Source organism: Salvelinus sp. IW2-2015, unplaced genomic scaffold, assembly GCF_002910315.2.
Source record: "Salvelinus sp. IW2-2015 unplaced genomic scaffold, ASM291031v2 Un_scaffold16469, whole genome shotgun sequence".
Taxonomy (NCBI): Eukaryota; Metazoa; Chordata; class Actinopteri; order Salmoniformes; family Salmonidae; genus Salvelinus; species Salvelinus sp. IW2-2015.
This window is the reverse complement of record NW_019957601.1, coordinates 154,467-172,231: the sequence shown is the minus strand read 5'-3', so window position 1 is coordinate 172,231 and position 17,765 is coordinate 154,467. Positions and strand designations below refer to the sequence as shown.

At 44.5% G+C, this 17,765-nt stretch overlaps 1 protein-coding gene across 1 annotated transcript; it reads left to right on the top strand.

Moving 5' to 3' along the window:
* The first annotated feature begins 2,129 nt into the window (after positions 1-2,129).
* On the top strand, positions 2,130-16,895 carry p4hb (prolyl 4-hydroxylase, beta polypeptide). The gene is made up of 11 exons (XM_024146640.2): positions 2,130-2,443; positions 4,434-4,640; positions 6,484-6,617; positions 6,942-7,079; positions 8,909-9,013; positions 9,272-9,397; positions 9,660-9,860; positions 10,801-10,921; positions 11,828-12,009; positions 13,651-13,767; positions 16,300-16,895. The coding sequence occupies exons 1-11, from the start codon at positions 2,305-2,307 to the stop codon at positions 16,366-16,368; spliced, it is 1,539 nt and encodes a 512-aa protein (XP_024002408.1). The 5' UTR covers positions 2,130-2,304; the 3' UTR covers positions 16,369-16,895.
* The last annotated feature ends 870 nt before the right edge of the window (positions 16,896-17,765 follow it).

The window sequence follows — 17,765 nt, the reverse complement described above, 5'->3', positions numbered from 1 at the left end:
CCTTGTCACGGATGGGCTATTTCAGCAGACGACCACACCGGGTTCCACTCCTGTCAGCTGAAAACAAGTTGGAAGCGGCTCCAATGGGCACGCGATCACCAACACTGGACAATTTGAGGAGTGGAAAAACATTGACTGGAACATGACAGTSCGTTCAGTTTACTTGAGTGTCCTGSAGTCCCCAGACCTTAACCCAATACAGCATCTTTGGGATGAGATGGAACAGGCTGTTCGCAGAATGAATGTTCCTCTGTCCAATCTGCAGCAACTGCYTGATGCCATCGTGTCAGCATGGACCAACATCCCCGTGGAACGTTTCTGACACCTTGTAGAATCCACTGAATAATGCAGGCTGTTCTAGTGGCAAAGGGGGGGTCAGACCCAGTACTAGATGTGTGTACCTAATAAACAGGTGACTGTTAAATATGTACAATATTGGTAAGGGGATACCTAGTCAGTTGTACAACTGAATGCATTCAACTGAAATGTGTCTTCCGCATTTAACCCAACCCCTCTGAATCAGAGTATTTTTAGTGTTAGATTTCAAAACCATCTGGACATAAAGCCATAGAAAAGTAGATCTGTATGTGAATTAGTAACCAAAGCAGTAATCTGAAAAAATGTTTCCAGTAGGACCAAGGGCAGGAATATATTTTTTAAAGTGTACCATTGATAAGAAAGGTCAAGGAACCCACCGCACTTGTCTGTAGACCTGAGGCTCTTATGGATAGGAAGGTACTGAAAATTTGACATCACAGGAAATATTCATGTAAAATCAGTTATATTAACAATTGCAATTCTAATGGGTGTACGATGAAGTAGGGAGGTCAGTGACCTAACATCAAGGGGTTAGATGTATATGTCATATGAAATGGAAGCTATTGAAAATGAAATCTTTACATGAATTAATAACCACAGCTGTAATATGATAAATATTTGTCAAAATCAAAGGGGAGGAACTTTGAAAAAATAAAAGGTGCCAAGGAACCCACCACACTTGTCTGTAGACSTATAGCTCATATGGACAGTGAGCTATTGAAATGTAGACCTATCACAAGCAATATTCAGGTAAAATAATTTTAAAATTGAATTGTTGTGGGGGAAAACTAAGTCGGTTTAAGATCTCTCGATCATTTGAGACAATTAAGTGTTTCTGGAAACACCAGGTTTGGCTGATTGCAGTTTTAAGACGGACCCTTAAAGGCACTGCATGGTCAACCTGACATCTGCATTGGCGTGCAGCATTTAAGGGGATACAGCCTCTGTAGAGTTCAGGGCATTCTTAAAGCCAATTTATGCTTGATCTGAAAAATGTGGTCAGGGGCTCCATATGGAGGGTGAGACGCAATTTGGAGCCTCCAGAGGCATGCAGACGCCAAATTGAGCTACAACTTTCCCCTCCCACACGTTTTAACAATGCCAAGGGATCCATATAGCTCTGCAATGACATGATTGGTTGACTGTAGGTGGGGGCGGGAGGTCCTGTATAGAGACAAACTCACTTCCTTGACTACTTCCTTCACAACAGCTCCATGCTGCTCTGCAAAGCGCAAGAAGTATGAATGTCCCGACTACTGTAGAGACAGTATCAGAAGTATGAATGTCCCGACTTTTGCAGAAGCCATATCACCGTAAATGCTGCACGTCCAATGCAGATGTCGGATTGACCATGTAGCGCCTTTAATATTCCCCCATTGGAGGAAAAAAGTAAGAGCGCGAGGTACAATCTTCATTTGATTCTATATATTACCCTAATCATCCAAGAACCTTATGTCGAAGAGGTATTGACGAACTCCGATTATCAAACCATGCAAACTAAAAACAAATTTACTGCAGTCTTTAATAACCGGCAAGGTATCATTCATCATTACATCTGCCATCTCCCTGCATATTATACTGTTACATCACCTTTTCTGCATTAAACCTACGCCTTCATTCTAAGGAATTTTTGTTATTTATGTCAACAATTCTCAAATATAAGCAAGAATGCGACTGGAAAGAATTTCAATCGATTTCAATACACATCCAATGACAAAGTGGATTCACTTCCAGGTACCTTCAGCTGTGGTCCAGTCACAATTCAACACGAGCAGCTTTCAAGCTGATAAATGCGCCTGCGCACTACGGCTGACCCTTCTGGTTCCTGCACGTAATGCCACGACGTTAGTAGCGGTAGACACAAAAATACAAGCTTCAGTTCTAACTAAGAAGAGAACATACATACGTACACCACTTTAAGTCGGTAGCTCATTCACTTGTAGCTACGAACACATTTTCTGTTAGAAACCACAGTTGACAGCAACTATGTTTAAGTTTTTCCTACTCTGCACACTGGTGGTGGCAAGCCGGGCTGATATCGGCGAAGAAGATGGTGTTCTGGTGCTGAAGAAAAGTAATTTCGAGGAGGCTTTGAAAGCTCACCCAAACATCCTAGTTGAATTCTGTAAGTAAACTACTTGATCATATAAAGGCTTAGACAACCTAACTTGTTCACGCAGCTGTACTAGCATGCTAGCTAGCTGCGTTCGCTTGCCGCTGTGTTATAAGCTTCACTTCAGCTAACGCAAAGATATGTGCAATGGCATACCAACGTCAGCTAGCTAGCTTTCTTGATAGCTAACAAGTGTACGTTAACTTGGTTACTATGGTTTTACTTGGCATACGTTCGTTATTCAAATTGGTCGCTAACTGGCTAACGTTAGGCCTGTGTCATARATTATCTGTTGATTACACACACTGCTGGCCATTGTATTGCAAGTAGTAACGTTGTATATTTTTTAAAGGAATCTAAGCCAATGTCCTTCCCAGCTAGTTTGTTAACTCTAACGTTAACACATTTGGATGAACCTTGTTTGTACAGAACTTTGTTACATTTAGCTAACTAACTAGTATACCTGGCACAGTCAACTTGAGTATTCAGTGCATCCCCATCTAGCCGTCTCAGGACTGATAAGTAAACAACTAAATGACAGTCACGTTCGTCTGTGACCACTTGTTGGTGCAAGTACCTGATTCTTTACCAGCCTTGGTGGCTTCATGGATCTAGAAGTTGATAAACGTGACCAACTTATTCTTGTTTGTTTAGCCTAGCTTGTGCTTCTGTGTAGTCTCGAAACAATACTTAATGCACGATTAAGAATTCTCTAGGTATGTGCAACAGTGCTGTCAAAGCAGCTGTTGAGTGATGATCTCATTATTCAGTCGTGTGAATACATCGGGCAGACTCATTTAGTTGAGAGGGACGTCTGATTTTGATTCATTCACCACTTGAGTTTCGATTGCTAGATATCGTTTCCTGGTCATGCACACTTTCTACCCCGGTTTCAGTTAGGAGCTGTTTTGATGTAAGTTTACTAACATTCACATAAGTTGCTGCTGTGGTTGTGCAACACATTTGTTAAATGCTTATTAACTTGTGAACTTGGTGGTTTCCACTTTTTCTTGCGTGTAGTGGGGTTTTGATTTAACCAGCAGGCCAGTCCTGCTACAGCTGTCAAGCTCTGAGGTATTCTGCACTTTTATCTGACAAACTTGCAGACCAATCGGAGAACTCCACGACTCTGACATTCCAATGAGTGAAGGGGGGAGGGCTAAATACTTTTTGCTCACGGACAGGGGGGACCTGGAAGGTTGAATGAGATGCTAGGTTGACGTGTACTTCAAAGTTCAATCATCTGTTCAACTTTTGTTTAACTCTCCTGGCTGATGGAACTTGTGGGGGTTTCTCCACTGAAACTAAGAAACATTGCAATGAAAACACACCAACTCATTTTTATTGAAGTTTTGAAAGAATGATAAATATAATATTTAGTTAAAAAGGAATTGCTGTAGGACTCTTAAAATTTGAGTAAATATCCTTTGGACTTTGAACTTACAACCAAGCTTAATAGACTTTGTCAAGCTTATGGTGATAAATTGACATCTCAAGGCACATTAATCACACAATCAATGGGTTAAGTTTGTTCAAACTTTCATGTGGTTTTTCAGTGTTCATGCATTCAGAACCTTAGCATACCATTCTATGTCCTTCATGAATCAGATTAGAAATCCACATATTTCCTCAGGCAACATTTTCACTATCTTAGTTAGAGCCCAAGGCTACTCTTTCCAGTGATCTCATTGAAAACTAACTTGCCAGAGGAGTTTTTTCCCCACACCCTCTAAATAGCCAACTGTAAGTAAATGTTTTTCTCAGTTAACTGGCAATTCTAAAGATCCAAGTCTCCCTCCATACAAACATTGTACCAATATTAGTGTTTATTTAGTAATTAGAAATCATCCCTTCGGCCCAAACGTAGCAACACTCACATGTTAACGTAGTATATCAACAGAGTCACTACAGTATTTACATCTACTTCATCCGTCAGTSAAAATCTCTCAGCTCTGAAGCTTTGTGGTCTAATTGTATTTCTACGATTTCCTTCTTGTTCTAGATGCCCCGTGGTGCGGCCACTGCAAGGCCCTGGTCCCGGAGTATGCCAAAGCTGCCAGCATGCTGAAGGCAGAGGGCTCAGAGATCCGCCTGGCCAAGGTGGACGCCACAGAGGAGGCAGACCTGGCCCAGGAGTACGGTGTCCGCGGGTACCCTACCATCAAGTTCTTCAAGGGGGGAGACAAGGAGTCGCCCAAAGAGTACTCTGGTGAGTTGTGGAGTGATMTATGTTACAGCTAGGGCTAGTACAGCTATCGTATAACTGAACTAAAGAAAGTACTGATCAGAATCGTCGTACCCCGTTAACTTCAGGAGAAGGGGGATTCAACTTTATATTTAAGTAGATGTAGTTTACCCAATAGCAGTTCATTTTTACATGAAGTGGGTAAAGTTTGATAATTTTATGAGCAGAATGTCACGGGCGGGATGAGAAGCTTTATTTCCAAAAGTTCCAAGTGGTCAAAACCTAATGTTTTTCAGACTTGTTAGGAGGGGGGTTACCAAAGCTGTTTTTTCATTGGGTATGTTCTAGCTCATTTTCCTATTATGTATTGGTCTATAAGCTACGTTTATTTGTTTTTTACAAAAATGTATATTATGACAGCCGTGTCTTTGCATGACAATTAATCGTTACAACATATACTGCGCTTGACATGATCGTGGACTGAGTCTATAGGCAGAACTGGGCTATTTCTGTGTACTTGGTTAGCCGTTACAAATTTATCCCAGTTTTTCACTTTCTCAAGTCAATTGGACAAGGCTCTACCCTGAATTCCRTCAGATTTTGAAATAACCAATTATATAAAATAAGATTGTCAACTGGCAAATTTTTCTGTTGTGAATTATTGTGCTGATCTCAATGACTAAATCTAGAACAACCTAATTACTCAATGCATAAGTACCTCAGGGACTGGGACAACTATTACCAACAAAGTGATAAGCTGTCTCGTGTAGTGCAGTAGTCTGGTTATGATCATCAGTCATAGATTCTGTGTATGATCAGATAATTATTTTCTGACGGATGGGTTAGACACTAAGTAATGCCTTTTCTTATGCTGGTAATGTGACTCCTATAAGCCAAGTGTGTGTTAGCCAATGGCCCGTTCACTCTGCCCAATATAACTGTGACTAAATGAAGGGGCCCCTCCCTTCTCCACACATTCTATCCATGCTCTCGCTCCCTCCCATCCCCCCAGCCGGGCAATGTGCAGTTCCTCATGTTTGCTCACTGTGACTGGCTGTGTTTTTTGTTTTTTTTAGCGGGGGTGTGTGGGACAGCCCTAACTTCCAGCACTCGCTCTCTCTGGGCATAAAGCGGTGTACTCGTAAGGCCGCAGACAGCAGTGTCCCTTCTCCAGCTGTGTCTGTCTGTCTGGCCTGGCTACAGCGTCGCTCAGTGGTGTTGCTCCACTGTTGCGTCATTGGCTATCTTTGTAATTACATGCAGTTTAATCATGAGTCAGTCCACTTAATTGGGACATGTTGGTTCTTAGAGAGCTTAAGTCTTCTCTGTTGGTGCAAACAAATCACGGAGTAATGTAGCTACTTTTTTCGTTAGTCTGCCAGTAACAAGGCTGGTGTGACCAGATAAGAAATACTTAATTAAATGAGAGGTCTTTCACTGTCCTTTGTCCCTCATAACGACCATTCAAGTAGAATAATGGCAGCAATACTTGTAGCTGTGTTTACTCAAGTACACCATAGTCGTGGCAGAATAAATTTGCTTTTCCACCTGTTCACCCTGAAGCATTGTTTGATGCATCGTACCATTAGTCTCTATTCAGCCAGCCCTGGTCATGTGACCTGGGCCCAGTTCCAATACTTCAAAAAGCGTCCTTGCGTCCACCCTTGCCGTCATCTCTGATCTGTACATGATTAGAATACATGAAGGCAGGCTTGCCTTTCTGTTGTCTTGTTTCCTATGGCCAACCTTGTCTGCTCAGTGAATACATTACAGTACAACAAACAAAGGAAGTAGGGAATCAGTCTCATACATTATTGTTTGAACGCGGCCAGAGTGACATACCAGAACTGTTGTTCCCTTCCTGCAGCTGGCAGACAGGCTGATGACATCGTCAACTGGCTGAAGAAGCGTACTGGACCAGCCGCCACCACCCTGGGGGAGGTCGCCGAGGTGGAGTCCATGATCGCCGACAACGAGGTAGCAGTCATCGGCTTCTTCAAGGTGAGCTGATGACCTCTGACCTACTACTCAGACCTAGCTGCGCGAGGTCACTGTGATGCTACAAAGCCAATCTGTAGTGATTCTTTGCAGGAAAGTTTGTGCCTATTAAGCCCRATTTCCCACTAGACAGCTAGTTTGACATTTTCAGTACTGATCAATAGTTTTGGCTAATTTTCTAAAGAAATACATGCAAATCATTCTCTCACAGTTCAAATTAATTATCAAGGCATAGATGGGCATGTTTTAATCGATAATTTCCTACATTATTGAGTCCTATGGTTCATGAATGATGGCGTCTAAGCTAAGCGTCTCTCTGTCCTGCAGGACGCCGAMTCTGAGGGWGCCAAGGCTTTCCTGAAGGCTGCGGAGGCCGTCGATGACGTTCCGTTCGGCATCACCTCCAACGACYCCGTCTTCTCCAAGTACGAGGTGTCCAAGGATGGAGTCGTCCTCTTCAAGAAGGTACGGAGCGAGTACTTTGATTCCGTATGATTTAATCACCCCAAGTGTTTTCATCTCTTTCAAAATTACTACCCTGATCATGGTGTAACCCCTTCTGTCCATCGGACTCTGTAGACTGTTTACTGCCTGGAAGCTTTATCTTAGCAGTGAATGCCTAACTGTTTTTGCAGTCTCCCATTTGCTATCTAGCTGTGAATGTTGGCAGGTTTTACCAGTTATTTGTATTTAACTAGATTATAAATACATTATGAATGACCTGGTCATCAGATTTGATTATATCGTGAGCGTAACCCATACAGCAATCTGGACAACTTAAAGCAGGGTAGCTGCAGACAGGTTTGATTCTTTTGGGATGTCAGCTAGGTAACGGGAACCCACAACCCCATAGCTACAGCAGTATCCGGTCTTGGCCTGCTAATATTAGCCTGTAGACCTGCTCTGGGAATGTGTCTGACTGTCATTCTGCCTGCGTTTGTGCTCAATGCTGCATTCTTCCTTTCAGACGATGAGATCATCAATCTAGACATGGCTAGATCACTGACGGGTTAGTGGCAGCCACTGTGTTAAGTCGTAGGATTTCCATGCTAGTCTCATTGGCTGGTGTCTGTGAATGAAGAACAAGTAGAGCGCAGCTCTTTACAGTTCAGAAAAAGGGGCAAGCTATCTTCTTTGATATAGGCCTCGTGCGATTCTACCTTCATACTCAAGTCTCGACTCTGTCTGAGGAGTTAGCTCATTTGAACCGGCATTTCCCTGGTAATGGCAAGATGAGGGATTCCTCTTCATTCAGGCCAACTGGTCATTAAATTTGGCTCTGACATGTAATGGTCTTACCCTCTCCCCTCCCTCAAATGACAATGATTCTTAAAAGGACCAGATGTGGTAATTGGATATCCATATTTCAAAGCCAAGCCACATCTTGTCAGCTTAGAGTAAACTGTGGGTCACAGCCCACATGGACATTCCATGATATGTTATGCGACATGTTATGACCACATTCCTGCCTTTRCATAGATATCAGATGTTATGTCAAATACAGTCTTCCGTCCACCTGTTAAGTCATCACTGGTCAACAAGGAAAGCAGCCAGCTGCTAGTGGGGGTTTGTGTTGAGTAGTTGTAAACATGGTCTGAAAGTCTTCCACTATGAGGCATAGTGCTGAATATCAAACTTCAGAAATAATGCACTGATGTTTATGGGAGAAAATGTGGGTAAGATCTCAAGTTAGGATTTGGCTCCTATTCGGCAGAAGTACGATTCCATCTGACATTTAAAAACASATGCCACCCATAAACCTTTGGAATTTCATCGCTGGACCAGACCAGACTTGTCAGTCAACCTGTTTCCGTCTCTCTCAATCTGCTTTGAATTTTAAATCATTGCCCTTTAGTGGGCAGGGAGGGCACAGCTCAACGGCAGGCCTTTACATGTTGCGATTCAATAGATATCTGCCTGTCATTTTAAAGGCGTAACCCTCCATCTCTAATCCATCCCCCACTCATCAGTCATCATACTACCCCACTATTGTCTGCTTAATGTGTGTGATCCAACCCTGACACACACTCCTGTGGTCTCCCAACTGTCCCTATGTGTACCAGTAAGGGCTGCTGTTCTTAACACTCAATAAAACCCCATTTAGCCTAACGTTGATTTGATTTTCGTCAGCTGGGGTTACCAAAGGGATTTAAATGAGCTTGTTTGATACATCTATGTTTGGGTTGTGGGGAGTTCACAGGCAGAGTATAATAAAAATGTGACTAAACTGGGAAGTTGGTGGCGTATTAACGGGTTCGGCTACCAACTGTTTCCATCGCTTTTCTCCTTTACAGTTCGATGAGGGTCGTAACACCTTTGACGGAGAGCTGAGCAAGGCTGACCTGCTAGCCTTCATCAAGGCCAACCAGCTGCCCCTGGTCATCGAGTTCACCGAGCAGGTAATGGCCGTTCTTTATACTGCTGATAGTCAAACAGGCGTGCTGTCTCAAATATACACACTCTCACACAGAAAATACACCTTTTTCCAGAATAACTTTCTCCTCTGTCACACTAAGCTACAAAATCGTTCTCATCCCCCACCAAGCCCCTATGACGGCTATCACGAGGCCCTTCAGTGCCGTTACCGCAACTTTAATACAAGCGTTWATATCCTGAGCGTTGTTCCCCGCGTTCATAACGTCGTGTTTTCTCCGCAGACCGCCCCCAAGATCTTCGGAGGAGAAATCAAGTCTCACATCCTCATGTTCGTGCCCAAGACTGCCGCCGACTTCGYCGACAAAATGGCCGAGTTCAAGAAAGCATCAGAGGGATTCAAGGGCAAGGTGGGTGGACCAGACTGAACCGAGTCAAAGTGACGACCTTCATTCATTGTACCCCCATCTCCAGTAAAGGCTTGTTTTTCCTGATCTATTTGTGAGGCAGAGTTATTTTTCATCCAGCGCTTTGAAAGTAATTTACTGCATGTGTGGTACTGCGTCTCGGTATGTACCACTGAGACTGTGCTGGAGTGTACGTCGCATACCTACCTAGACTAAAAGCCAGATACTTGAGCCTCGTATTTCATCCTCTTTCTCTCCTCCCCAGATCCTGTTCATCTTCATCGACAGCGAGGTGGACGACAACCAGCGCATCCTGGAGTTCTTCGGGCTGAAGAAGGAGGAGTGCCCTGCCATCCGCCTCATCACCCTGGAGGACGAGATGACCAAGTACAGGCCCAAGAGCGAGGCCATCACCGCCGACAACATCATCGCCTTCTGCACACTCTTCACCGAGGGAAAACTCAAGGTGTGTTGGCCTAATAATGTCTGCAGACAATCCAAGTGTACATGCTCTGTGTGTGGTTATGTTGAAACATAGTGTTACTCAGATTACAGGGTTAAGCTGTTACTGGGGTTTCTAGGACTTTGGGCTGCCCCTGACTGCTGATAAGTTCAGTACAATAGGCCACAGCCCAGCCTAGACGGTGAGAACAGCCGTGCCCTACTGTAGACATTGATGAACCAGTCTCTATTACTGTTATGGCACTACAGTGCAGTCATCATGCCTCGATGGCTGGGCGTCAATGGCAGTGGATTGAAAGTGCAGATGTAGGCTAACATGCTGTGCCAGAAAGTGTTGCAAATTTCAATTCTTATGTCATAAGGTTTAATGCAATGTGGGCCTGCATCACGAACGTGAACATACAAGTAATGGTAGCCTGGTTCCTCTCTAGGTTTCTTCCTATGTTTTGGCCTTTCTAGGGAATTTTTCCTAGCCGCCGTGCTTCTACACCTGCATTGATTGCTGTTTCGGGTTTTAGGCTGCGTTTCTGTACAGCACTTCGAGATATTAGCTGATGTACGAAGGGCTATATAAAATAAACTTGATTTGATTTGAAGTATTGGTTAGACTCCATATTTATTTTAGTGATGTGAGGGAGTATGTGCACTGTGCAGGTTTTGCATCATTCCCATTCTATAGGAGATTGCCTCATGACTTAGGAATCATGTTTCTGTAACATTCAGCAGAGAAACAACCCAAAATTCAAGTGTTGCTTAGTTTGGAACTAACATAATTTGGCTCATTCTTGGTTTTGCAAAAATCATGTAATCCATCGTAAATCTCTCCTCGTGTGTGTCGCCCCCCACAGCCCCACCTCATGAGCCAGGACATCCCTGAAGACTGGGACAAGAACCCCGTCAGAGTCCTGGTCGGCAAGAACTTTGAGGAGGTCGNCCCCCCACAGCCCCACCTCATGAGCCAGGACATCCCTGAAGACTGGGACAAGAACCCCGTCAGAGTCCTGGTCGGCAAGAACTTTGAGGAGGTCGTCTTCGACCCCAAAAAGAACGTCTTCGTTGAGTTTTGTAAGTACTACCCCCCCCTCTCGTCAATACCATATGTAAGCCCCAGGTGGTCGACAGGCTCACTTTTCAGGGGTCAATGGCCCTGATATATTATGAGGTACTCTCTTTTGATTACACCGTCCACGTGGAGGGAGGGAGGTGGGAAGCTATCCTGAGTATGAAACCGGAGTCTTTCTCCTAGCCCTGGCGATGCACCTTTGRGCTAAGCCCCAGCAGATGTACAAGAGACAGGGACCGAAGATCATTCCATCAGCCCTCCACACGAATCGATGCGTAACCCAAGACTGAGTAAGGAAACATTGGGATACATTTTTTTTTTATAGCTCACGAAGACTAAACTTGCCTCCACTGTTGTGGTGAGCCAGAGTGAGGAGTTTTCTATCCCTGGGCTTTAATGTGTCGCTTACAGTCACTGACTGGGGGGGTGGGGAGTCAGATTCTCGTACGGCTGTGGAGGGTATTTCCTAGCCGGTTGAGGAGTGGGGGCGTTTAGCTGGGGGTGCACGTGCCATGCTCTTTGCATGTTTGAAGTGTCCCAGTGTTTGGGTTGCCGGGGCAGGATGGCATTGTAGGGAGACACAGCTGTCGTAAACCTAACTGCCAGCCTCAGAAACTACAGCCCACAGGCTTGAATTAATGGCCAGCTGGCAAGCCATTCTCCTATTCCAGTCACTTTCCGTTATATAAATGATCCCATACAGCTGTGCATTGTTTTCCATGCATGCGTATCTGTGCATCAGTGAGTAGTTATATCCATGCTGATACATTGTCATGATACAAATGGAAGGCAAAGTAACATCATGCAATACAATAACCAGCCTACGCATTCAGGTGATGATCAATGAGCTTGTATGGGACAGGAAAATGCTCTTATCCCTGATTGCTCCTCTGCTCTTCCCACTGCAGATGCACCCTGGTGCGGCCACTGCAAACAGCTTGACCCCATCTGGACCAAACTGGGAGAGGAGTACCAGGACAGAGCCGATATCGTCGTGGCCAAGATGGACTCCACAGCCAATGAGATCGAGACAGTCAAAGTACACAGCTTCCCCACGCTCAAGTTCTTCCCTGCAGGCGACGAGCACACGGTCAGTCTACTGAAACGATGTGGAATGTCTGCCAGTGTTAGCAGCCATTTGTAACTGTTGGCAGTTGACTGCCAAATGTATCATTACAACGTTTTCATTGACATGGTCCTCGGCTGGACAGTTCCTCTGTCCCACACTAGGGGATGGAGATTGAGTTGAGATGGAGGGGCTCTGCTGTATACCCAAATGTGATGAGGTTATTGCGTCACTATTCAAGTCGTCCATACAACCCCATTTTGGAATGGCCAAGGTCTACAGGTCTAATTCCACTTTTGGGATAACATGACAACCAATCTTTTTAATTGGCTCATTTCCCCCAACATAGCCAGTGATAAATTGCCCAGCATTTGAGCACAGGTCTCATTTTTGAAAAACAAGCCCTCGCAAGAGAGGGAACTAATCCCCTCGTCAGTTAGTAGCACCACCCATTCTGGGCTTTGGCTCTTTCGGTTAACACCTGAGAAGCATGTCTTTTGGCCACCCATCCACACTACTGAAATACCATTTTTCATTTCACAGCATTACAGGTGGGTGTGCGGTTATTATGATCAGGTTAAGTAGCTGTCACACTCACCAGGAGGGTTGATTTAGCAGCGCCAGCCGCACATGCAGAAACCCAAGCCTGCTGGCCCTCTGAGTGACCCGGCCATTGTGGTGGTGTTTACGACTTCCACCAAACCCAACCCCTCTCTTTATGGCTGCCCGATAATGCTCTCTCCCTCTTGGGATCCTCTTGAGACCCTCACCCCAGCTCTTAAAGAGCAGGTTGTCATTTATTGTCATTAGTCTTGTCTTGGAGACAGAGCTGAGCATTTCCCCTTAGATAGGCCAGCTGCAATGTCAAAATTGGCTTTATTAAAAAAAAGCTTTTTTATTTATTTTAAGGTTAAGCAATAGTTTTAGTTAGGGTTAAGATTTTACCACTCCAGAACAAGATTCAAGATGAAATGCAAACCTGCTCTTAAAGACCACCCTGGCCCTCAATCCCCCCAAGAGGCATGCCAGCCACCCTACTGAACTATAGCCCATAGCAGTCAACTACAGAAAGCCTCCTGGAAGAGATTAGGAGCTGTGTGTTGGGATTCCCCTCGCAAAGAGCCCTGGGGTTAACCCCTGACCCTGAGCCATTCCTCCTTGTGACAGAGCCAGAGATGGCTAGGGACGGAGGCAGCTGTCTGTTGGCTCGCTATACTCTGTATTAACTGACTGGCTGAGACTACGTGGGTCGGGAGGCAGAGCTCTGTGACTGTCCTCAAGACCGATCTCAAGGGCATCCCTATAGTAACTGGTTCTATAAACGAGAAAGGCTATAAACAACACCTTTGGCCTTCTCTCATCCATTAATAGTTGTATATCTCCTCTTGACTGCTCATTGGCACAGATCTGAAGATGGCTAGAGGCCTCAAAGGTTATTGGCTCCAGATTCAAATTTGCATGTGTTGTTGAAGGACAATACAGGCTGATTTTAATAATTAGACATTCAGTATTTCTTTGACAAATGGACCACTGGGATTTCTTGGTTTTATAGCTCCAATTTTGCCACATTTGATAGTTGGTGATGCATGGAAAAGCAAAGGAAAATGATCCATTTGTATTTAAATCCCTGTAGAAATTTGATGCATGTGACTTTCTTCCATGCAGGTGGTCGACTACAATGGTGAGAGGACACTGGAGGGCTTCACCAAGTTCCTGGAGAGCGGAGGCAAGGATGGCGGAGCACCGGCTGGAGAGGAAGGGGAGGAGGATGAGGGGATTGATGTAAGTACACATCTGGGATTGGTATGAGGTTTGTCTTCATCCTTAAGCAGACACTATAATTATGTTTGCGAGACAGATTGCATTAAACCGCAAGGCATTTCTATGACGTGAAACCGGAATCGTGCAAACCGTTTCAAGGCCCAGTTTTGATCTGAAAACACCTACCTTTTTCACAATGACTTATTTTTTACACGGTCATATGCTGAGTACACTCTGAAATGTGAATGTTGCTCAAGGCCGCTTTCAAGCTGTCAAAAAAATGATGCGTTTGAATTACAGCCAACCCTTATCCAGTAAGAGCAATGCGTTAGTGGACGGGGCAGGAGAATACAGCGATGTTGGAGAAGGTTTAACTTTTGGTGCAACGCATCCTGATCAATTGAGTTTTCCCCAGAAACTGGCCCAAGAGTTGTGCAAGCAAGGCCTCTTATCATACTAGGTGCCTTTTGGGGGGATATTCAGTATCCTGTAGGTCACCCAGAATAGACCCACAGGACCACCTCTCCTGAAGATTTGGGTAACTTGTAACCCTAGAATTGGGGTCACATGCCTACGTACCTATTTTTAACTTGATTAAAAAGTGAACGCAACCTGTCCTCCCTGCAAGTAAAGCCTACTCTTTGCCTTAGGACAATGCAGAAACAATTGTAATGGCTATGTACATGGTGTTATTTGTCAGTGTTTAAGTCTGGTGTCTTTCCCCATCTCACTTCACTGACTCAACCACTTTCCAATCCAACCTGGAGGAAACTGGGTCTAGTAGAGATGATGTAGGTCAGGCTGACTAAGACTTCCATGAACTCCGTCTTCAAGCACAGCAGGCAGCCAGACAGACGTGCTCATTACATGACCCGTTAAGGCAGAGACAGTCGTTAGTCCAGCAGCCCATGTCTGTCATCAATGAAAGAGATGACAAACCTTAACCACTCAAAATCCTGACCCCAGTTTGTAATAAATTCTCTAACTAATAGAATGTACAGCAGGCTATTCCCGGGTGTATGAAATAATGCACGAAACAGTAAGACATTTTGAGAAATTGAATTATGTTCCTTATGATGTCGTCATCCAAGACTTCTTGCACAAGGGAATGATGGGATTTTTCTCTCCCCATTTCGAAGCCAAATGACAAGAGCCGGTAATCTCTCTCTAATGCTCTAAAAAATAAAAATAAATGTTTTTAAATCCTGGTGTCTTTATGAAATGCGGCTGGGGTTTCGCTTCTTCCCTGGCACCTAGCCGGGTGCTAAGACCAGGGCCTGCATCCAAAACATACTGGCGATCCAGCTCAAACTAGTTGAAGGCCCTCATCCCACTACCACACCCCCTTCTCAGAAGTCTAATTGCAGACCATGCCCCGACTGCGGTCGCTAATGCCCACTGCAGCTGTCGCTGCTGTTTACCAGGCACTCCCTTGGGACCAGGCCCCCTGTCCGAAAGTGCAAGTCAACATCCCCAACCCCACCTTACTCACCCCCACATCCTCAGTCAACTGTATCCCTCCCCCGGCAGCCGTGATGGAATGGCATCTTTGCAAGACTGTCATTTCCTATTTTATTGGTCGCATACACATTTAGCAGATGTTATTGCAGGTGTAGTGAAAGGGCTTGTGTTCCTAGCTCCAACAGTACAGTAATATCTAACAATACACACATCTAACAAGTAAAATAATGGATTTAAGAAATATATAAATATTAGGATGAGCAATGTGAGTCTGGCGTGTTTGTGTGATGCATAAACAATATGGACAGTATTGCAGTGCAGTCGGAAAGAATTCAGACCTCTTGACTTTTCCACATTTTGTCAGGTCATTGCCTTATTCTAAAATAAATAAAAGCATCCCCCTATAATGACAAAGCATAAATAGGTTTTTAGATGTGTTTGCAAATGTATTAAAAATAAAACCGACCTTAGACCTTTAACTCGGTACTTTGTTGAAAAAAAAAAAAATGTAATCCATTTTAGAATAAGGCTGTAACAATATATGGATTAAGTAAAGGGGTTTGAATACTTTCTGAATGCACTGTATAGATGGATGGATATCTGTAGATAGTATATGTACAGCAGTAGTTAAATAGGATAGTCCTTGACTACAATACTGTATATACATATGAAGTTGGTAAAACAGTATGTAAACATTATTCATTACGTACTGTTTGGGTTACCATGCCGCATTTGTTCATGCGGTCTGCCAGAAGTGATGTATGGGCATGGAGGGCCTTTCAGTTAAATCCTCAGTGCCCCACGTGTCCAGTCCTTAGGTTGTTTTCATATGTACATGTTTCCCCATAGATGAACATATGTTTCGCCAGAGCACGTTTTTCCCAACAACAGTTCAAGCTTGTCATGTTGCCCATTATTTTAAATTGAGCATATGTGGTTGGGTCAGGGGAGACACAAAATGAGCTGCGTAGTATCCTCCCACCACATGTGTTCATTATAGCTTCCAAGCTTTCTACTCCCAAGAACTCCAGACTCAGAGAGCAGCGTCCTCCAGGCAGGTGTTAAAGACCCTCTCCTCTCTCCTCCTCCTAGGATATGGAAGACCTGGACGAACAGGACAGTGATTCCGACGGCGACGGCGACGACCATGACGAGTTATAAGACCCGGCGAAGGAGAGAGGAGAGACGAACCCCCACCCCTTWTACCAACCAACCACCATCACTTCCACCACTGTTCTGTGAACACTAATACTTCTCCTTCAACTGCTCCTCAGTCAGTCTGCAGATGTGTGCAGGACCCTCGGCCAGCCCCCCTCCTGAAGCCACCTCGACAACCCCTTTCTCCCTCCCGCTGGACCAGGTGGACTCGTCTTTCCCCGTGTCWTGGGAACTCAACAGAGCTGAACGGCACCTCATGGTCTTAACGGCTTTTTACATTACCAACGTTCCTCATCAATCAAACGATGGAGTTGTTATTGCCTTGTATATTTGAACCAAAATGTTAAAAACCGCATTAAGATACTGTGCTTGACATATCCAGTTGGATCCACAAATTGGGTTATGTACCTGTCATTTTTTTTRRCGAATTACTTTCCCCCAGTCTGCTGCAGTGTGAGTGGTGCAGTTTTGTGGTGTAGCCGGTTTGGGGGTGGGGGCTGCTCATGTTCTTGTTCCTCTGCTAGTCTTTCTGAGGGCCAGAGGTGTTATATGGTGGGATGTATGGACTCTCTCAGGGGACTTGGGGCCATCCTATTGTCTTTTTGTAAAGAGTAACAAAATAAAGAAGCAACGTGTTCTATGTAGCAATATATGCATCTGTAACTGAGACCAATCTTGAGGGTCACTGTATTTCTCTCTCTCCATTCCCTCTGTCTACAAATCATGTTTTTCAGTTCAGTTTCCTTCATTTCAGCATGGCTACTGACTTATTATTTTTTTTTAAAGAAAGAAAAAAAGATACACTTTGGAAATAGCTTGTTTTATTTAATTGTATTTTCATTCAATATATATTTTTTAAATAATCTGTGTACCAGTAATTCCCAGGTGAAGTTTAAGCTGGGGTAGAGTTGGCCATCTGACTCTGTTAGACCTGGGATTAGTGGGGAGGCCTGGGATGGTTTCTGTTTGTCACTGTGTTCATAGCCTGGACCCAGATCTGTTTGTGCTGTCTCGCCAACTCCTATGGTCTTGACCAGATGGCACAAATAGATCTGAGACCGGGCTACTGTGTTTATGCCGTCAGATTCCACATGGTTACTGAAGGAGCAGAGGTGGTCACTTAAAAGGAACTGTGCTTTGGGACTCAGAGCGGTCTCTGGCCTGGTTATCTTTGGGGAGGGGGGAACAGTGCAACAGCCCTACCCCACCGTACCTCTACTGCCCCCATCCCTCTGGCTTCGGCTCTACCTGACACTCTTGTCCCCATGGAGGTGTTAGTGTGTGTGTGCACGCGGTGATGTGTGTAAGCGTGCTTGTGATCGAGTGAATGCTTTTTTTCTTTTCTTTTTTTACATCCAGGGACAAGGTTGTGAATGTTTTTGATGTTTGGCTGGGATGGG